The 14393-nt window shown below is 34.1% G+C and overlaps 1 protein-coding gene across 4 annotated transcripts in view; it reads right to left on the minus strand.

Annotated features, from left to right (window-relative positions):
* ANO5 (anoctamin 5) overlaps positions 1 to 14393 on the minus strand; it is a 92027-nt gene that overhangs the window by 33335 nt on the left and 44299 nt on the right. For all 4 annotated transcript variants that reach the window (XM_054439119.2, XM_063671064.1, XM_054439121.2 and 1 more), the window contains one exon: positions 11479 to 11594. In XM_054439119.2, coding sequence (XP_054295094.1) covers positions 11479 to 11594 — 116 coding nt within the window. The remainder of the gene's footprint in view (positions 1 to 11478; positions 11595 to 14393) is intronic.

Here is a 14393-nt window from a genome sequence, read left to right on the forward strand (position 1 = left end):
TGTTTTAACACAAGATAGTGCTTATTGCATACTGCAAGGACTGATACAAGCATTAAAAGGGATAACAGATATAAGTAGAAAGCCAATTAAATGGAATTTAAATTTAAAATTTAAATAAGATAATTTGGAAAGCCTCTATACTATAAAGAGAATTTAAATGGTTTTTGAATAAACTACAGAATATTCTACAATGTAATTTCTGGGAATGAACTTAACAAATCAAAACCATATCCAAAATCTGCATGGACTTTTGCTTTATCTCTCTTTCTAAAACTGAAAACATTTCTCTGACCACATTGTAGATACACATTTCCATCTTTCTCCAAGTTTGAATCCTGGATGTTTACAGGATTGTGACATATGCAGCAGGCCAAGGAATTAAACATGACTACTTTAGCAAAAATTTTATGAAATATGCAGCTCAGCTCTTGATTTTCAAAGAATTGAAAAGTGACAGCATTTATCGGCACAACATTTTAATTCTCACAACCAAGTGTTTTGTTTTTAACTTAGTACCCATTTAGGAATGAGAGAAAGTAGTTTTCTCCTCCTCAGAAAGTCAGGTTTTCTTGTTGTTGTTGTTTAACCTGATTAATCTTCCTCCTTATTCATATAGATCCCAGCTCACCAAATCTGTGAGTCTTTCCACAGTTTCCTAGGCAGAAAGATGTGATACCTTTTGTGTTCTAGTAGCATGCCGTATGATTCTGTGAAAGTACTTAATATTAAATTGTAATTTCTATATATGCTTAACAAGAACACATATCTGAACATAAAGGTTACAAACATTTTTTCTCAATGAGATTTTAAAATATATTTATCATATTCAATATTAACTTTATTGAACATCCCATTCTTCATATTTCAACACTCTTAACATTAGTAGGCATCTTTCTGCTTATCCTGCCTTTTTTCATTCTTTTCAGTGACGATGAACATTTTTGCATTGTTAATTTCCCTAATTTGGTTTTCCAGATCACTATAAACTTGAAATTAAATTATAATGCTATCATATTCCCTTGCTAATCTGCCATTCACAACTTCCTTAGCTTACTCAGAGTGAATGAACTTCGTTTCTCCCAGTTTTTTGCTGAAAAATGTAGAAATTATTGTAATAGTACATAACATCAAAATCAGAAAAAGTACAAAAATATATTTCATGAAATTTACTGTTTGCCATGTCTATTTTTAATGTTTTAAAAATGGCAGAATCAATGTTATTAGAAATATAATATCAACATTATTGCTATAGAGTTAACTTAAAAATTCTTTAAGTATTCATAAGGAAACTGGATATTTCAACAATCTTAAAGTACTACTTTTTTCTCCTTTTCAATTGTCACAATTCTTATTCCTTGAGCATAAAAAACAAAATCCCTCAAGAACTCTAAACCTGTCAGAAAAAGAAATTGCTGAGAATTTACTAAATGAAATCAGGTAAGTATTTATTACATGTGGAAATATACAAATTATTTTACTAAACTTTGGACTTGGGTATCTAACAGTTACAGATTAACAACTAAATAATCTTTCAGGATCTCAGAAAGTAAGAGATATTTCTTAGATTTGCAATATGGTAAAAATGTATACATTATTGAAATTACATTTAATATTTAATTTAAACTACCTTGTTAGTCATAACTAAGAAAATAAGAGAAATCTAATAATATGAGACACTCTATAAAAGCTCAAATATAGGGAGAGCCTTCTTTTGAGTATTATTTTTTAGAAAAATATGCCATATATTTAAATCTGTGATCTTTTTTAACCTGTCCATTTTAATTATTAGACTTTCAACTGATCTGTGGCACTGCACCATTTAACACAGCATCTGATAGGTAGATGTGTGTTAGATACTGTGTGAGGGGACTGCTCTCATTTTGTATTTCCAAGATGTAATATTTAGTGGAAGACATAGTAAATAATCAAAAGAATGATGATAGAATTAAATTGAATACAATCTTGATAAATCAATCAATGTAAACATTTTTTCTAAAATGATTTATTTTTATAATGAATCCATAAACATCTGAGAAACTTAGCTTCAGTATTATCCTCACATTGTAATAACATTATCGGTACCACACATATATTTAGTCTATGCTATTTAGTATGTGGCAGTATTTCAATTTTGTTTCTAAGCATTAACATACAACATATGGATATCAAAAAAGAAATTACCTGAAGTGTAAGCTGGAAGGAAAAAAAATGAACTGATAGAGCTGATGTGCCAGTGATCAGTCTTCAATTTTATATGCTCTATCAACCCACTTTTTTCAATCTTAGCATTGCCATTTTCCCCAAAAATATTATCTAATGTGACAAAACTATCTGTGCTCAAAAGGCATAAAAAACCACTTCCAGATATCTGGAAATTAAAGTGATGTTTGTTATAGAGGTAACATGAAATATGTGAAATCTAGGAACTCAGATTCCTATAAACTGTATCTCTTTCTAGACACCCTATCATTCTGTCTTCCTTATTTTTGTCCTCCATATCCAATAATCCATTAGGTCCAATGAATCTGTCATAAAAATATTTTTTCTAATTCATAGTCTCCTCTCCTTCCTGTTGTCAATGCCTTGAAAAGACCTCCAAAATTTATTGCTGGACAATTTTAACAGCCTCCTTACTTCCCTGAGTTCAATCTTATATCCATCTAAATTATCTTTTGTTTACAATAAAATGATGTTTCTAAAGTAAAAATTGAGCAATATCCTTTTCTTCCTTCAAAGCTTCATCTTTTTACTTCAGCATTGTTCTTCAGGATTTTGTTCCTGGTAAACATTCAAATCTCCTTTGCCAACACTCCTACATGAAGAACTAAACACACAATGCTCTTGTGTGTTCTCTTTGCCTGAGATATTCTTACCTAACTTCTTTCCCTACAATACTGCTACTTATCTTTCAAGACATAGTTCAAAATCACTGTGAAGCTTTCCTAGAGGTTGTCATGAAGATAGGTACTTTTCCCTCTGTATTTTGTTTGGAGTATTACTGTGCTGTAACTAATATGCATTTGTGTGTGTTCCTGCAAACAAATTCATGTTAGGAAACCACCATCTGATTATCTTTGTAGGCACAGTACCTTGCTTGATATGTAGTGATGCTTAATAAGGTCTCATTAAAAGAAATGTGTAAATTGTAATTATGCACCTATGAATAAATTCTTTCTTTCCTTTTTTGCTTTTTTTTTTTTTTTTTTTTTGAAACAGGGTCTCACTCTGTTGTGCTAGGCTGGAGGGTAGTGGTGCGATCTCGGCTCATTGCAACCTCTGTTTCCCAGGTTCAAGCAATTCTGCCTCAGCCTCCAAAGTAGCTGAGATTACAGTTGTGTGTGCCACCACGCTGGGGTAATCTTTGTAGTAGTATTATTATTATTTTTTAAGTAGAGACAGGGTTTCACCATGTTGACCAGAATCGTCTCAAACTCCTGACCTAAAGTGATCTGCCTGCCTTGGCCTTCCAAAGTGCTGAGATTACAGGCAAATTCTTTCTATTTTAAGAATATTTTAACTTTTATCAAGTCCACCCACAAAACCTTTACTAAAACCCATGAAATCAACAAGGAAAGGAAAACACCCAAACCCAATACAGGCCTTCAGTATCATGACAGAGAACATCACGATCCTCAAATTACCTGCAACTAAGGAAATAAAAACAACTCCAACACCTGCTGCTACAAACCTAAGTCACAGGAGAGAGGTGAAGATGTTTAAGAAATTATAGGGGAAAAATGTAAAGCAGGGTGGAAAACTTAAAGAAAGACAGCTAAAATAACCCTAGAGAAAAGTTTAACTAAATGCCCTAATGCAGAATATATGTTGGGATTTTGTCATTTATAATCTATAAGAAAGGATCTGAAAAGAGTGAGACTGGAAGTGGCAGCCTGAGATAAGCAGTATTTCTTGAGAAGAATCAGATACAAAGAGAAGACGGGTACTCCCTGGAGGAGTGTCAGTAAACAGAAAAAAGAAAATAAGAGAGGAGAGTTGGAATCTTGTAGAAATGAAAGAAATAGGCTTCGCAGGGCAGGGGATGATGGGTGCCCACAGCTCTGAGACTCACAGGAAGCTTCAGGTCCAGCACACACGGAAAGATTCTCCCTCACTCCCATTCACCAGGTTGAGCATCCCTCATCTGAAAATTTGAAACACAAAATTCTCCAAAATCTGAAACTTTTTGAGTGCCGACATGATGCCACAAGTAGAAAATGCTACCCCTGACCTCATGTGATGAGCCACAGTCAAAACACAGGCACACAATGATGAAAATGACATTTTTAACACTGCAGAAAAGGTGTCTACAGACAACATGTTGAGAATGTGTGATGGACTAACAGAGGGGGCACTCTAGTGCTAGAAACTCTGTTTATAAATTAAAAACAAATTGAAATAGGTAGGCCACATCCATAAAAAAATGCAAAACAAAAACAAAATCAGAAAATGTGAAGTAAATAATTTAGTCTGATAATTCTCCCCAAATAACATGAAATTGAATAATACTGTAATAAAAACCTAAAAACAGAGTGAACTCTTCTCAAATAAATATTTGCTGATACAAGAAAACCCCAGAAATATAAAAACTTAAAAAAGGAGTAGAGAAGATTGGAAAGATATAAAACAAAAATTGATTGAACTCCAGAGATAAGTAGAGCAAATTATAAATCATATCAGATCACATCAGAAGTAATACTGAAATTAGCAAGTAACAAAGGAAACACAGACACAGTGCCAGTGATCAGAGGGGTCTCCCCCGGGATCCCGAAGCATACCAGCAGGGAGAGAGGGTCATCTCTCTTTTCACCCCACCACACAGCACTGCTGTGAATAGGCAGAAATACTGAAGCGCTGCGAGGCTGAGCCTATCTGCTGGCTCTTACTCCTAAGTGCCATCTACTGGATAGTAGCCCAAATTACAACACCAAAAACATTCTGCCAATATACAAAACTGTGAAACCCAAGGGAAGAATCCAGCCACAAATAAAGACCCTGTACAGAGCCTTGGCTCTCTGAAAGCACCCAGTAATGAAGCCAACTGACTATACTCAACTTATACTACAATTAATGGAACACCAGCCCTCTCAGGCAAGAAAGATTCAGTGCAAGAACTCTGGAAATTCAAAAAGTCAGTGTCCCCTTACCTCCAAATGAGCTCCTCAGCAATGGTTCTTAAACTAGATGGTAACAATAGAAATGACAGACATAGAATTCAGAATCTAGATGGAAAGGACACTCATCGCGATTCAAGAGAAAGTTAAAACCCAATCCAGTAATCCAGGAATCCAGTAAAACAATCTAAGAGCTGAAAGATGAAATAGCCATTTTAGGAAAAAACAAAACTGAACTTCTGGAATGGAAGCAATCACTACAAGGATTTTATAATACAACAGGAAGCATTAACAGCAGAATAGACCAAGCTGAGGAAAGCATCTCAGAGCTCAAAAACCAGTTCTTCAAATCAACTGAGCCAGACAAAGGTTAAAAAAAAAAAAAAAGAACAAACCTCCAAGAAATTTAGGATTATATAAAGAGACCAAACTTATGACTTATTGGCATTCCTGAGACAGGAAAGTAAACAACCTGAAAAAAATATTTGAGGATATAGTCTATAAAAATGTCCCCAATCTCACCAGAAATTCACAGACAAATTTCAGAAAGATGGAGAACCCTGATAAGACACTATATCCCCAAGGCACATAGTCATCAGATTCACCAAGTTCAACAGGAACAAAAAAATTTAAAGACAGCTAGAGAGAAGGGTCAGATTACATCCAAGTGGAAGCCCATCAGGCTAGCAGCAGACCTGTCAGCAGAAATCTTACAAGCCAGAAGAGATTGGAAGCCTATTTGTAGCATCCTTAAAGAAAAGAAATTCTAACCAAGAATTTCATATCTCATCAAACTAAGCTTCATAAGTGAAGGAGAAATACAATTCTCAGACAAGAAAATTCTGAGATAATTTTTTACCACTAGACACGGCTTACAAGAGGTCCTTAAGGGAGTACTAAACATGGAATGAAAGAACAACACCTGCTATCACAAAACACAGTTAAACACATAGCCCAAAGACACTATAAAGAGACTATACAATCAAGTCTACAAAACAACAAGCTAACAACATGATGACAAGATCAAAATCTCACATATCAATACTAACACTGGATATAAATGTTCTAAACATTGCATGTAAAAGACATAGAGTGGCAAGCTGGATGAAAACACAAGATCCAATGGTCCGCTGTCTTTAAAAGACCCGTCTCATGTCTAATGACACTCACAGGTTCAAAGTAAAGGGATGGAGAAAGATCTACGATGCAAATGGAAAACAAAAACAACAGGAGTCTCTATTCTATCAGATGAAACAGACTTTAAACTAACAAGAATTAAGAAGGGCAAAGCAGGCCATTACATAATTATAAAGGGCTCAATTCAACAAGAAGATTTAACTATCCTAAATATATATGTACCCAACAATGAAGCACCCATGTTTATAAAACAAGCCCTTCTTGACCTATAAAAATACTTAGAGAGCCACATAATAGTAGTGGGAGACTTCAGCGTCACACTGACAGCATTAGACAGATCACTGATGCAGAAAACTAGCAAAAGAATTCTGGACTTAAACTCAACACTGGACCAACTGGACCTAATAGGCATCTACAGAGCACTAACCAATCACATAATATATATTCTCATCTTCTCAGAGACCACATGTTTAGTCATAAAGCAAGTCTCAATAAATTAAAAAAGACAAAATAATATCAAGCACACACTCAGACCACGGTGCTTTAAAAATGGAAATCAATACCAAGATATCTCAAATCTGTACCAATAGATGGAAATTAAACAGCTTGCTCCTGAGTAACTCCTGAGTATATAACCAAATTAAGGCACAAATCAAACAATTCTTTGAAATTAATAAAAATAAGATACAACTTACCAAAATCTTTGGGATGCTGTTAACACAGTGCTAAGCGGAAAATTTATAGCTCTAATATGCCTCAATTAAGTAGTAAGAAAGACCTCAAAATAATGATCTAAAATTCCACCTAGAGGAACTAGAGAATAAGAACAAACCAACTCCAAAGCTAGCAGAAAAAACAACTAAAATTATAGAAGAATTGAACTAAGTTGAGATGCAAAAATCTATACACAAGATCAATGAAACCAAGAATTGGTTCTTCAAAAGAATAAATAAAACAGACCACTAGCTATATTAACAAAGAAAAAAAGGAGATCCAAATAAGTCCAATGAGAAATGACAATGATGATATTATAGCTAATCCTAGAGAAATCAAAAATCCTCCAATACTATTATGAAAAATTCTATGCACATAAATTAGAAAATCTTGAGGAAATGAATAAATTCCTGGAAACACAAAAGCTCCCAAGATTAAACCAGGAAGAAAGTAAAAACCCAAACAGACCATTATAAGTTTTGAAATTTAATCATTAATTTAAAAATCTACCAATCAAAGAATGCCCTAGACCAGATGAATTCAGACCCAAATACTAGCAGATAGACATATAAAGGAGAACTGGTAAAAACCCTGCTGAAACTATTCCAAAAACTCAAAAAGGAAAGCCTTCTCCATAACTCAGTCTATGAAACCAGCACCAGGCTGATACCAAAATCTGATAGAAACACAACAACAACAAAAAGACAATGTCAGGCCAATATCCCTGATGAATACAGACACAAAAGTTGTCAACAAAATACTAGTAAACCAAATCCAGGAGCACATCAAAAAGTTAATACATACGATCAAACTGGCATTATTCCTGAGATGCAAGGCTGATTCAACAAGTGCAAATAAGTAAATGTGATTCACCACATAAATAGGATTAAGAGGAAAAACTATTAACATATGATCATCTCAATAAATGCAGAGAAAGCTTTTGATAAAATTCAGCATCCCTTTCCATTCATGACTAAAAAACCCTCAATAGTCTTGGTATTGAATGAACATACCTCAAAATAATAAGAGCCATCTATGATAAACCCACAACCAACATCATACTGAATGGGCAAAAGCTGGAATCATTCCCCTTGAGAAATGAAATAAAACAAAGATGCCCACTCTTACCACTCCTATTCAACATAGTGCTTAAGACCTAGCCAGAGGAATCAGGCAAGAAAAAAAAAAAAAGGCATCCAAATAGGAAAAGAAGAAGTAAAACTATCTCTCTTTGTTGACAAATGACTCTACACCTAGAAAACCCTAAAGACTCCACCAAAAGTCTCCTAGACTTCATAAATGACAGATGAGAGAGTTCGGTAAAGTTTCAGGACCCAAAAGCAATGGACAAAAGTGAGTAGCTTTCTATATGGGAATAATGTTCAAGCTGAGAGTCAAATCAAGAACACAATCCCATTTTCAATAGCCACAAAAAATGAAATATCTAGGAATACAGCTAATCCAGGAGGTGAAAGATCTCTACAAGGAAAACTACAAAACACTGATGAAAGAAATCAGAGATGACACAAATAAATGGAACAACATTCCTTGCTCATGGATTGGAAAAATCAGTATCATTAAAATGGCCATACTGCCCAAAGCAATTTACAAATTCAGTGTTATTCCTATCAAACTACCAATGACATTTTTCACAGAATTAGAAAAAGCTATTCTAATATTAACATAGAACCATAAAAATGGCCAAATAGCCAAAGCAATCCTAACCAAAAAGAACACAACTGGAAGCATCACACTACCTGGCTTCAAACTATGCTATAAGGCTACGGTAAGCAAAACAGCATGGTACTGGTAAGACACATAGACCAATGGAACTAAACAGAGAAACCAGAAATGAAGCTGCATACCTCCCACCATCTGGTCTTCAACAAAGCTGATGAAAACAAGCAATGGGGAACGGATTCCGTATTCAATAAATGGTGCTGGGATAACTGACTAGGAATATACAGAAGAATAAAACTTGGACCCTTATCTTTCACCATATAGAAAAATAACTCAAGATGGTATAAAGTTTTAAATGTAAGACCTCAAACTATAAAAATCCTAGAAGAAAACCTAAGAAGTATCTTTCTCTACATTGGCCTGGGTAAATAATTTTTGGCTAAGTCACCAAAAGCAATTGCAACAACAAAAAAAAAATTGACAAGTGGGACATAATTAAACTAAAGAGCTTCTGCACAGCAAAAGAAAGTATCAATAGAGTAAACAATCTACAGTATAGGGGAAAACATTCACAAACTACACATCTAACAAAGGTCTAATATCCAGAATCTATGAGGAACTCAAACAAGTCAACAAGCAATATCCAAATAACCCCATTAAAAAATTGGCAAAGGACATGAACAGACACTTCTCAAAATACATACAAGCAGCCAGCCAACAAACATATGAAAAAATGCTCATTATCACTAATCCAGAGAAATGCAAATCAAAACCACAATTAGATAACATCTCATACCAGTCAGAATGGCTATGATTAAAAAGTCAAGAAATATCAGATGCTGGTGAGATTTTGGAGAAAAGAGAACATTTATACACTGTTGATGGGAATGAAAATTAATTCAGCCACTGTGGAAAACAGTTTGGAGCTTCTGCAAAGAACTTAAAACAGAGCTACCGTTTGACCCAACAATCTCATTACTGGGTATATGCTCAAAGCAATATAAATTGTTCTACCAAAAAGACGCACGCACCCATATGTCCATTGCAGCACTATTCACAATAGCAAAGACATGGTATCAACCTAGGTGACCATTAATGGTGGAGTAGACAAATAAAACATGGTATATATAAACCAAGGAATACTACACAACCATCAAAAAGAATAAAATTATGTCCTTTGCAACAACATTGACGCAGCTGGAGGCCATTATCCTAAGCAAATTAATACAAGAACAGAAAACCAAATGTTGTATATTCCCACTTGTAAGTGGGAGCTAAATATTGAATACACATAGACATAAGGATGACTATGATATACACTGGTGACTACTAGAGGAGGTAGTGTGGGAGAGGGGTGTGGGTTAAAAAACTCCCTATTCGTTACTATGCTCACTACTTGGGTGGCGGGATCTGCACCCCAAACCTCAGCATCATGCAATATACCCGCACAAAAAACATGCATACCACTGAATCTAAAATTAAAAAGTTGAAATTATATAAAAAATTGGGACAGCCTAATGTTTTTCAATAGAAAAACAAATAAATGAATTATGAAAAATTTATAATAAGGCATTCTGTGTTCCACTAAATAGTATCAGATAGATCTTTGCGTATTCATAGAAGGATATCAGTAATATACTATTTAGTGAATAAAGAAAAGTATTAGCATGAAAGAGAAGAGAAAGATGCCATTGCTCTCAGAAAAAAAAAATGTTTCTGCTTTTTTATGCATGAACACAAAAATAGGACTAAATCAATATTATCCAAATCAAGCCTAGTTATTTTTGTGGAGTTTGGTGAAGGTAGAATTTCACTTAAAACTTTGTTCATCTCTTAATTATTTGAAATGTTTTTCATAAATATTCTAGTTTTATAACTTAAAGTGTTAAATGATTATTGTTCAAAACAGTTAAAATAGCCATTCAAGAAAGAGTTTGCATGATTTATCAAAAGCCCCAGTTTATAAACTAGTGACATTTATTTTTCAAAATGCATCCTCTAGTTTGACTTAAACATAATATTGAGATAACATTTCAATTGATTTGGATGGATCCATTCAAATCAGTCTCATGAAACAGATACTGTGATGCTGTGTAAGCATAGCAATGCAAGTATAAATCATCAAGGAAAAAACACTGCCTATAGTAGCAAGAGATCTCTAATCTAATAGTTCATTGAATAAAATCATATAAGTCTCCTAACCTCCTGTATGCTTGTAGTATTGCCATGCTTTAAAGTGATAACCTGCAGTCATAGTTTTCTTGCTTAGCTAATGAAACTATCTAAAGTATTGAGGTCATAGAACAAATGTCTTCACAGCTCACTGAGAGCACACACACACAAACATCCATACACAACTTTTGTCTTATGTCCCAAATTTCTGGACTCCAAGAGAAACAAAAACTAATATGTATTAAACACTAAGTGTTAGCCCCTATGCTAAAAAGTAGTAATATTGCTATTCCCGTTTTACAGATAGTATAGATATTATAACTACTATGCTAAAAAGTAGTAATATTGTTATTCCTATTTTCATAATGGTTAAGTAACTTGACTAAATTTATATAGCTTTCAAGAGACAGAACTTGGATTGGAATTCAGCCTAGCTAAACGCTAAGGTCTAACCTCTTAACCACCATACTATCTCTTTTGTCTTTCATCAGTTTAGCAACAACATTCTCCTAAATGAATTGCTAATTTATAGTGTAGATATGAAATCAAGAAGTTGTGAAATGTAGTGGGCAAAAATAGTAGTAAAAAAAGCAATATTATGCCATTGTGAATAAAAATCACATTATCAAGTTTTAATTGGTCTGATCTTGTGTATGAAACTTACTTAATCAAGTCCAAAGGCTGCTCCTTGTAGAAATAGGAAAATCGAGCCCAATTCTGGTGAAGTGTGTATCTTTCATTGGTAGGATTGGGAGGTTCTGATGGCTTCCAATATTGGCCCTGCAGATATTCAAGAGGAGGGTACATAAAAGACGAAGCAAAAGACAAAGACGAAGTAAATAAACACTGCTGTTCTAAGAAGGTTAGTAAACAAGGGTATGTTTTCTTTTACTTTTAGATTTCATATTCAATTGATGTGAAATTATTTCACAAACTAATAATATTTATTTATTAAATTATCATGCAAAGCTATCTCAAAATACAAGTAAAAGTGTAAGACTTTGGCTTTACTCAAGCTATTCTTTCACCTGGAATGCCCTTTCTTCTCTACTCAAATCCTAATATAATATTCACGGCCCAGAGAGCCATATCACTATATAACTGGATAGGACTTTAGAAATGGGCTAACACTTTTTTTATAGATGAAAAAATTAAACTTCAAGGAACATTAAGCAACTAATCCAAAGTCATACTGCTATTACAGGAAGAGACTCCTGTTCTGTCCTCACTGATAGCCATTTCCCAAAGAACTTAAAATATTACAACAAACTTTAGCATTTAAGGGGCTCGGTATTGCTTCATGCATAAGTTCTTTTCCCATTGTTAGACACTAACTAATATTATTAATATCTTTTCATGGCCTAGCAAAGTATTGTGTACACTGTGGCTGTTTCAGACATTCTGTTTTTACTGCAGACAAATGAACTGCTGAAGGCAGCACTGAATAAATATCCAGTTTAAAATTCAGCACGTTGGAGATATACCTAATGTTAAATGATGAGTTACTGGGTGCAGCACACCAACATGGCACATGTATACATATGTAACAAACCTGCACATTGTGCACATGTACCTTAAAACTTAAAGTATAATAAAAAAAAGAAAGTTAAAAAAATAAATAAAATAAAATTTAGCACGTGTGAAAGTCTTTATATGACAAGGTGTTAAATTTTATATCACCCAGATTCCAACTTTTTTCTTCTTCTGTAGGTAATCCAACTGAATCTTAAGAAATTAAACAACCAAAAAAGCAGCCTATGTGGGTATTTTGAAAAATGATTCTGTAAAGCATATAAGGGAAGATCCAGTGCCTAACACTGCATTCAGAAGAAAAGAAAGATTAAAAAGTAAAATCAACAGTAAGTTATAGCTATCTCTAGTGATAGCTCAGTGACATCGAATTTCCAATGAGCCTATATGACTCTACTGAAAGGCTACATGTATAGTTTAAAATTGCTGATGACTGAAGACATTAGTTTGGCTATATGATATGGCATTGTAAGAATAGAATTAATGCCCTAAAAATTAATTTTAAAAAACTCAAAATCTTAAAAAAAAAAAAAGAATGAGCCCTTTTGTGAAGAAAGATTGACAAAATGCAGTGCAAAGTGTTTATTAACCTACTTTAGATCACTCTGCTTTACCAAATGTCCATGTTGTTATTTAGAATCTATAATCTCCTAAGAGTTTCTTTGCCCCAGGAAAAAAAAATTGTGACAGTGGTCCCTCTGTATCTGCAGGTTCTGCACCCACAAATCTAACCAACAGCAGATTGTAAATATTTTTAAACAGCAGTAAACACACACACACACACACACACAAATTTAAAAACAATACAGTGTAACAACTATTTACATTTATATTGTATTGGGTATTATAAATAACCTAGAGATGAATTAAAGTATGCTGAAGAATGTGTGTAGGCTATATGCAATTACTACTACATTTTATATAATGAACTTGATCATGCTGGGATTTTGTTATCCAAGGGTCCGGGGATTGGTTCTGGAACCAATCCTCAGTGGATATGTACTATATATGTGTCCAAAGGCTGTTGAAAAAAAGAAGAGGCTGTTTGTTTTTTCTAATACTTAAGTTACTAAATTGACACTTCTGTTGAAAATGGCGACTCATTTTGGAAAATTTCCTCTACTCTTACAGAAAAACTAATCAGTGTTGAACTGACCTAGAGTAAATTCTCATACTACTGAATAAATATTGAACATTGGCCAGGAGTTCAATTACAGCCTGGCCAACATAGCAAAACCCTGTCTCTACTAAAAATACAAAAATTAGCCAGGCATGATGGTGTGTGCCTGTAATCCCAGCTACTCAGGAGGCTGAGGCAGGAGAATTGCTTGAACCCGGGAGACAGCCAAGATTGCACCACTGCACTCCAGCCTGGGGGACTGGGCAAGACGCCGTCTCAAAAAACAAAAGTAAACAAAACAAAAATTAAATGTTAACAGAGGGAAACTAGCACAACAGACTAAGTCCTATAAAAGGAAGAGCTTGGCTTTGGGCTTTGGGGAACTATTACAGCAACACTGTATTTCAAAACAATGGGGAATTATTTAGCTACCGCTTGTTTCAATAGAAATATTTGTTTCTTCTATTACTGAGAACTATATTTCTTACAAAGAGAATACATCACCAAAAAGTCTTTTTAAGTATGGAAGAGTAAAACTGTAACAAAAGAAACAACAAAAATAGACGTTCCAAGGGATGATCTCAAAGTAGAATATGTACACATTCGGCCCCAGGATTTCCACTGCCAATAGGTGGTGAAATTTAAACACTGGCTATTCAAATGAGAAGGTTTCCATCAAAAACACCCAGAAATTAGGCTGAGTATTGGTTCCAAGGCCAAGTTTTCAGATTTGGTTCAACAGGTGAATCATGTAAAATGTCACTTCTCTATTAAACTTATAAACTCAATGTTTTTGTACAATGATTTGCCAGCCCCCAAAAAACATTCTTCTGAATATCAGTTGTCATAACATCTGAAGCATTCTTATGCACTGAAGCCTTTAGTTTATATTGCAGTTGTACGCATGCTTTATTTCTAGGAGAGTCCTA

This window comes from Pongo pygmaeus, chromosome 9, assembly GCF_028885625.2.
Source record: "Pongo pygmaeus isolate AG05252 chromosome 9, NHGRI_mPonPyg2-v2.0_pri, whole genome shotgun sequence".
Taxonomy (NCBI): Eukaryota; Metazoa; Chordata; class Mammalia; order Primates; family Hominidae; genus Pongo; species Pongo pygmaeus.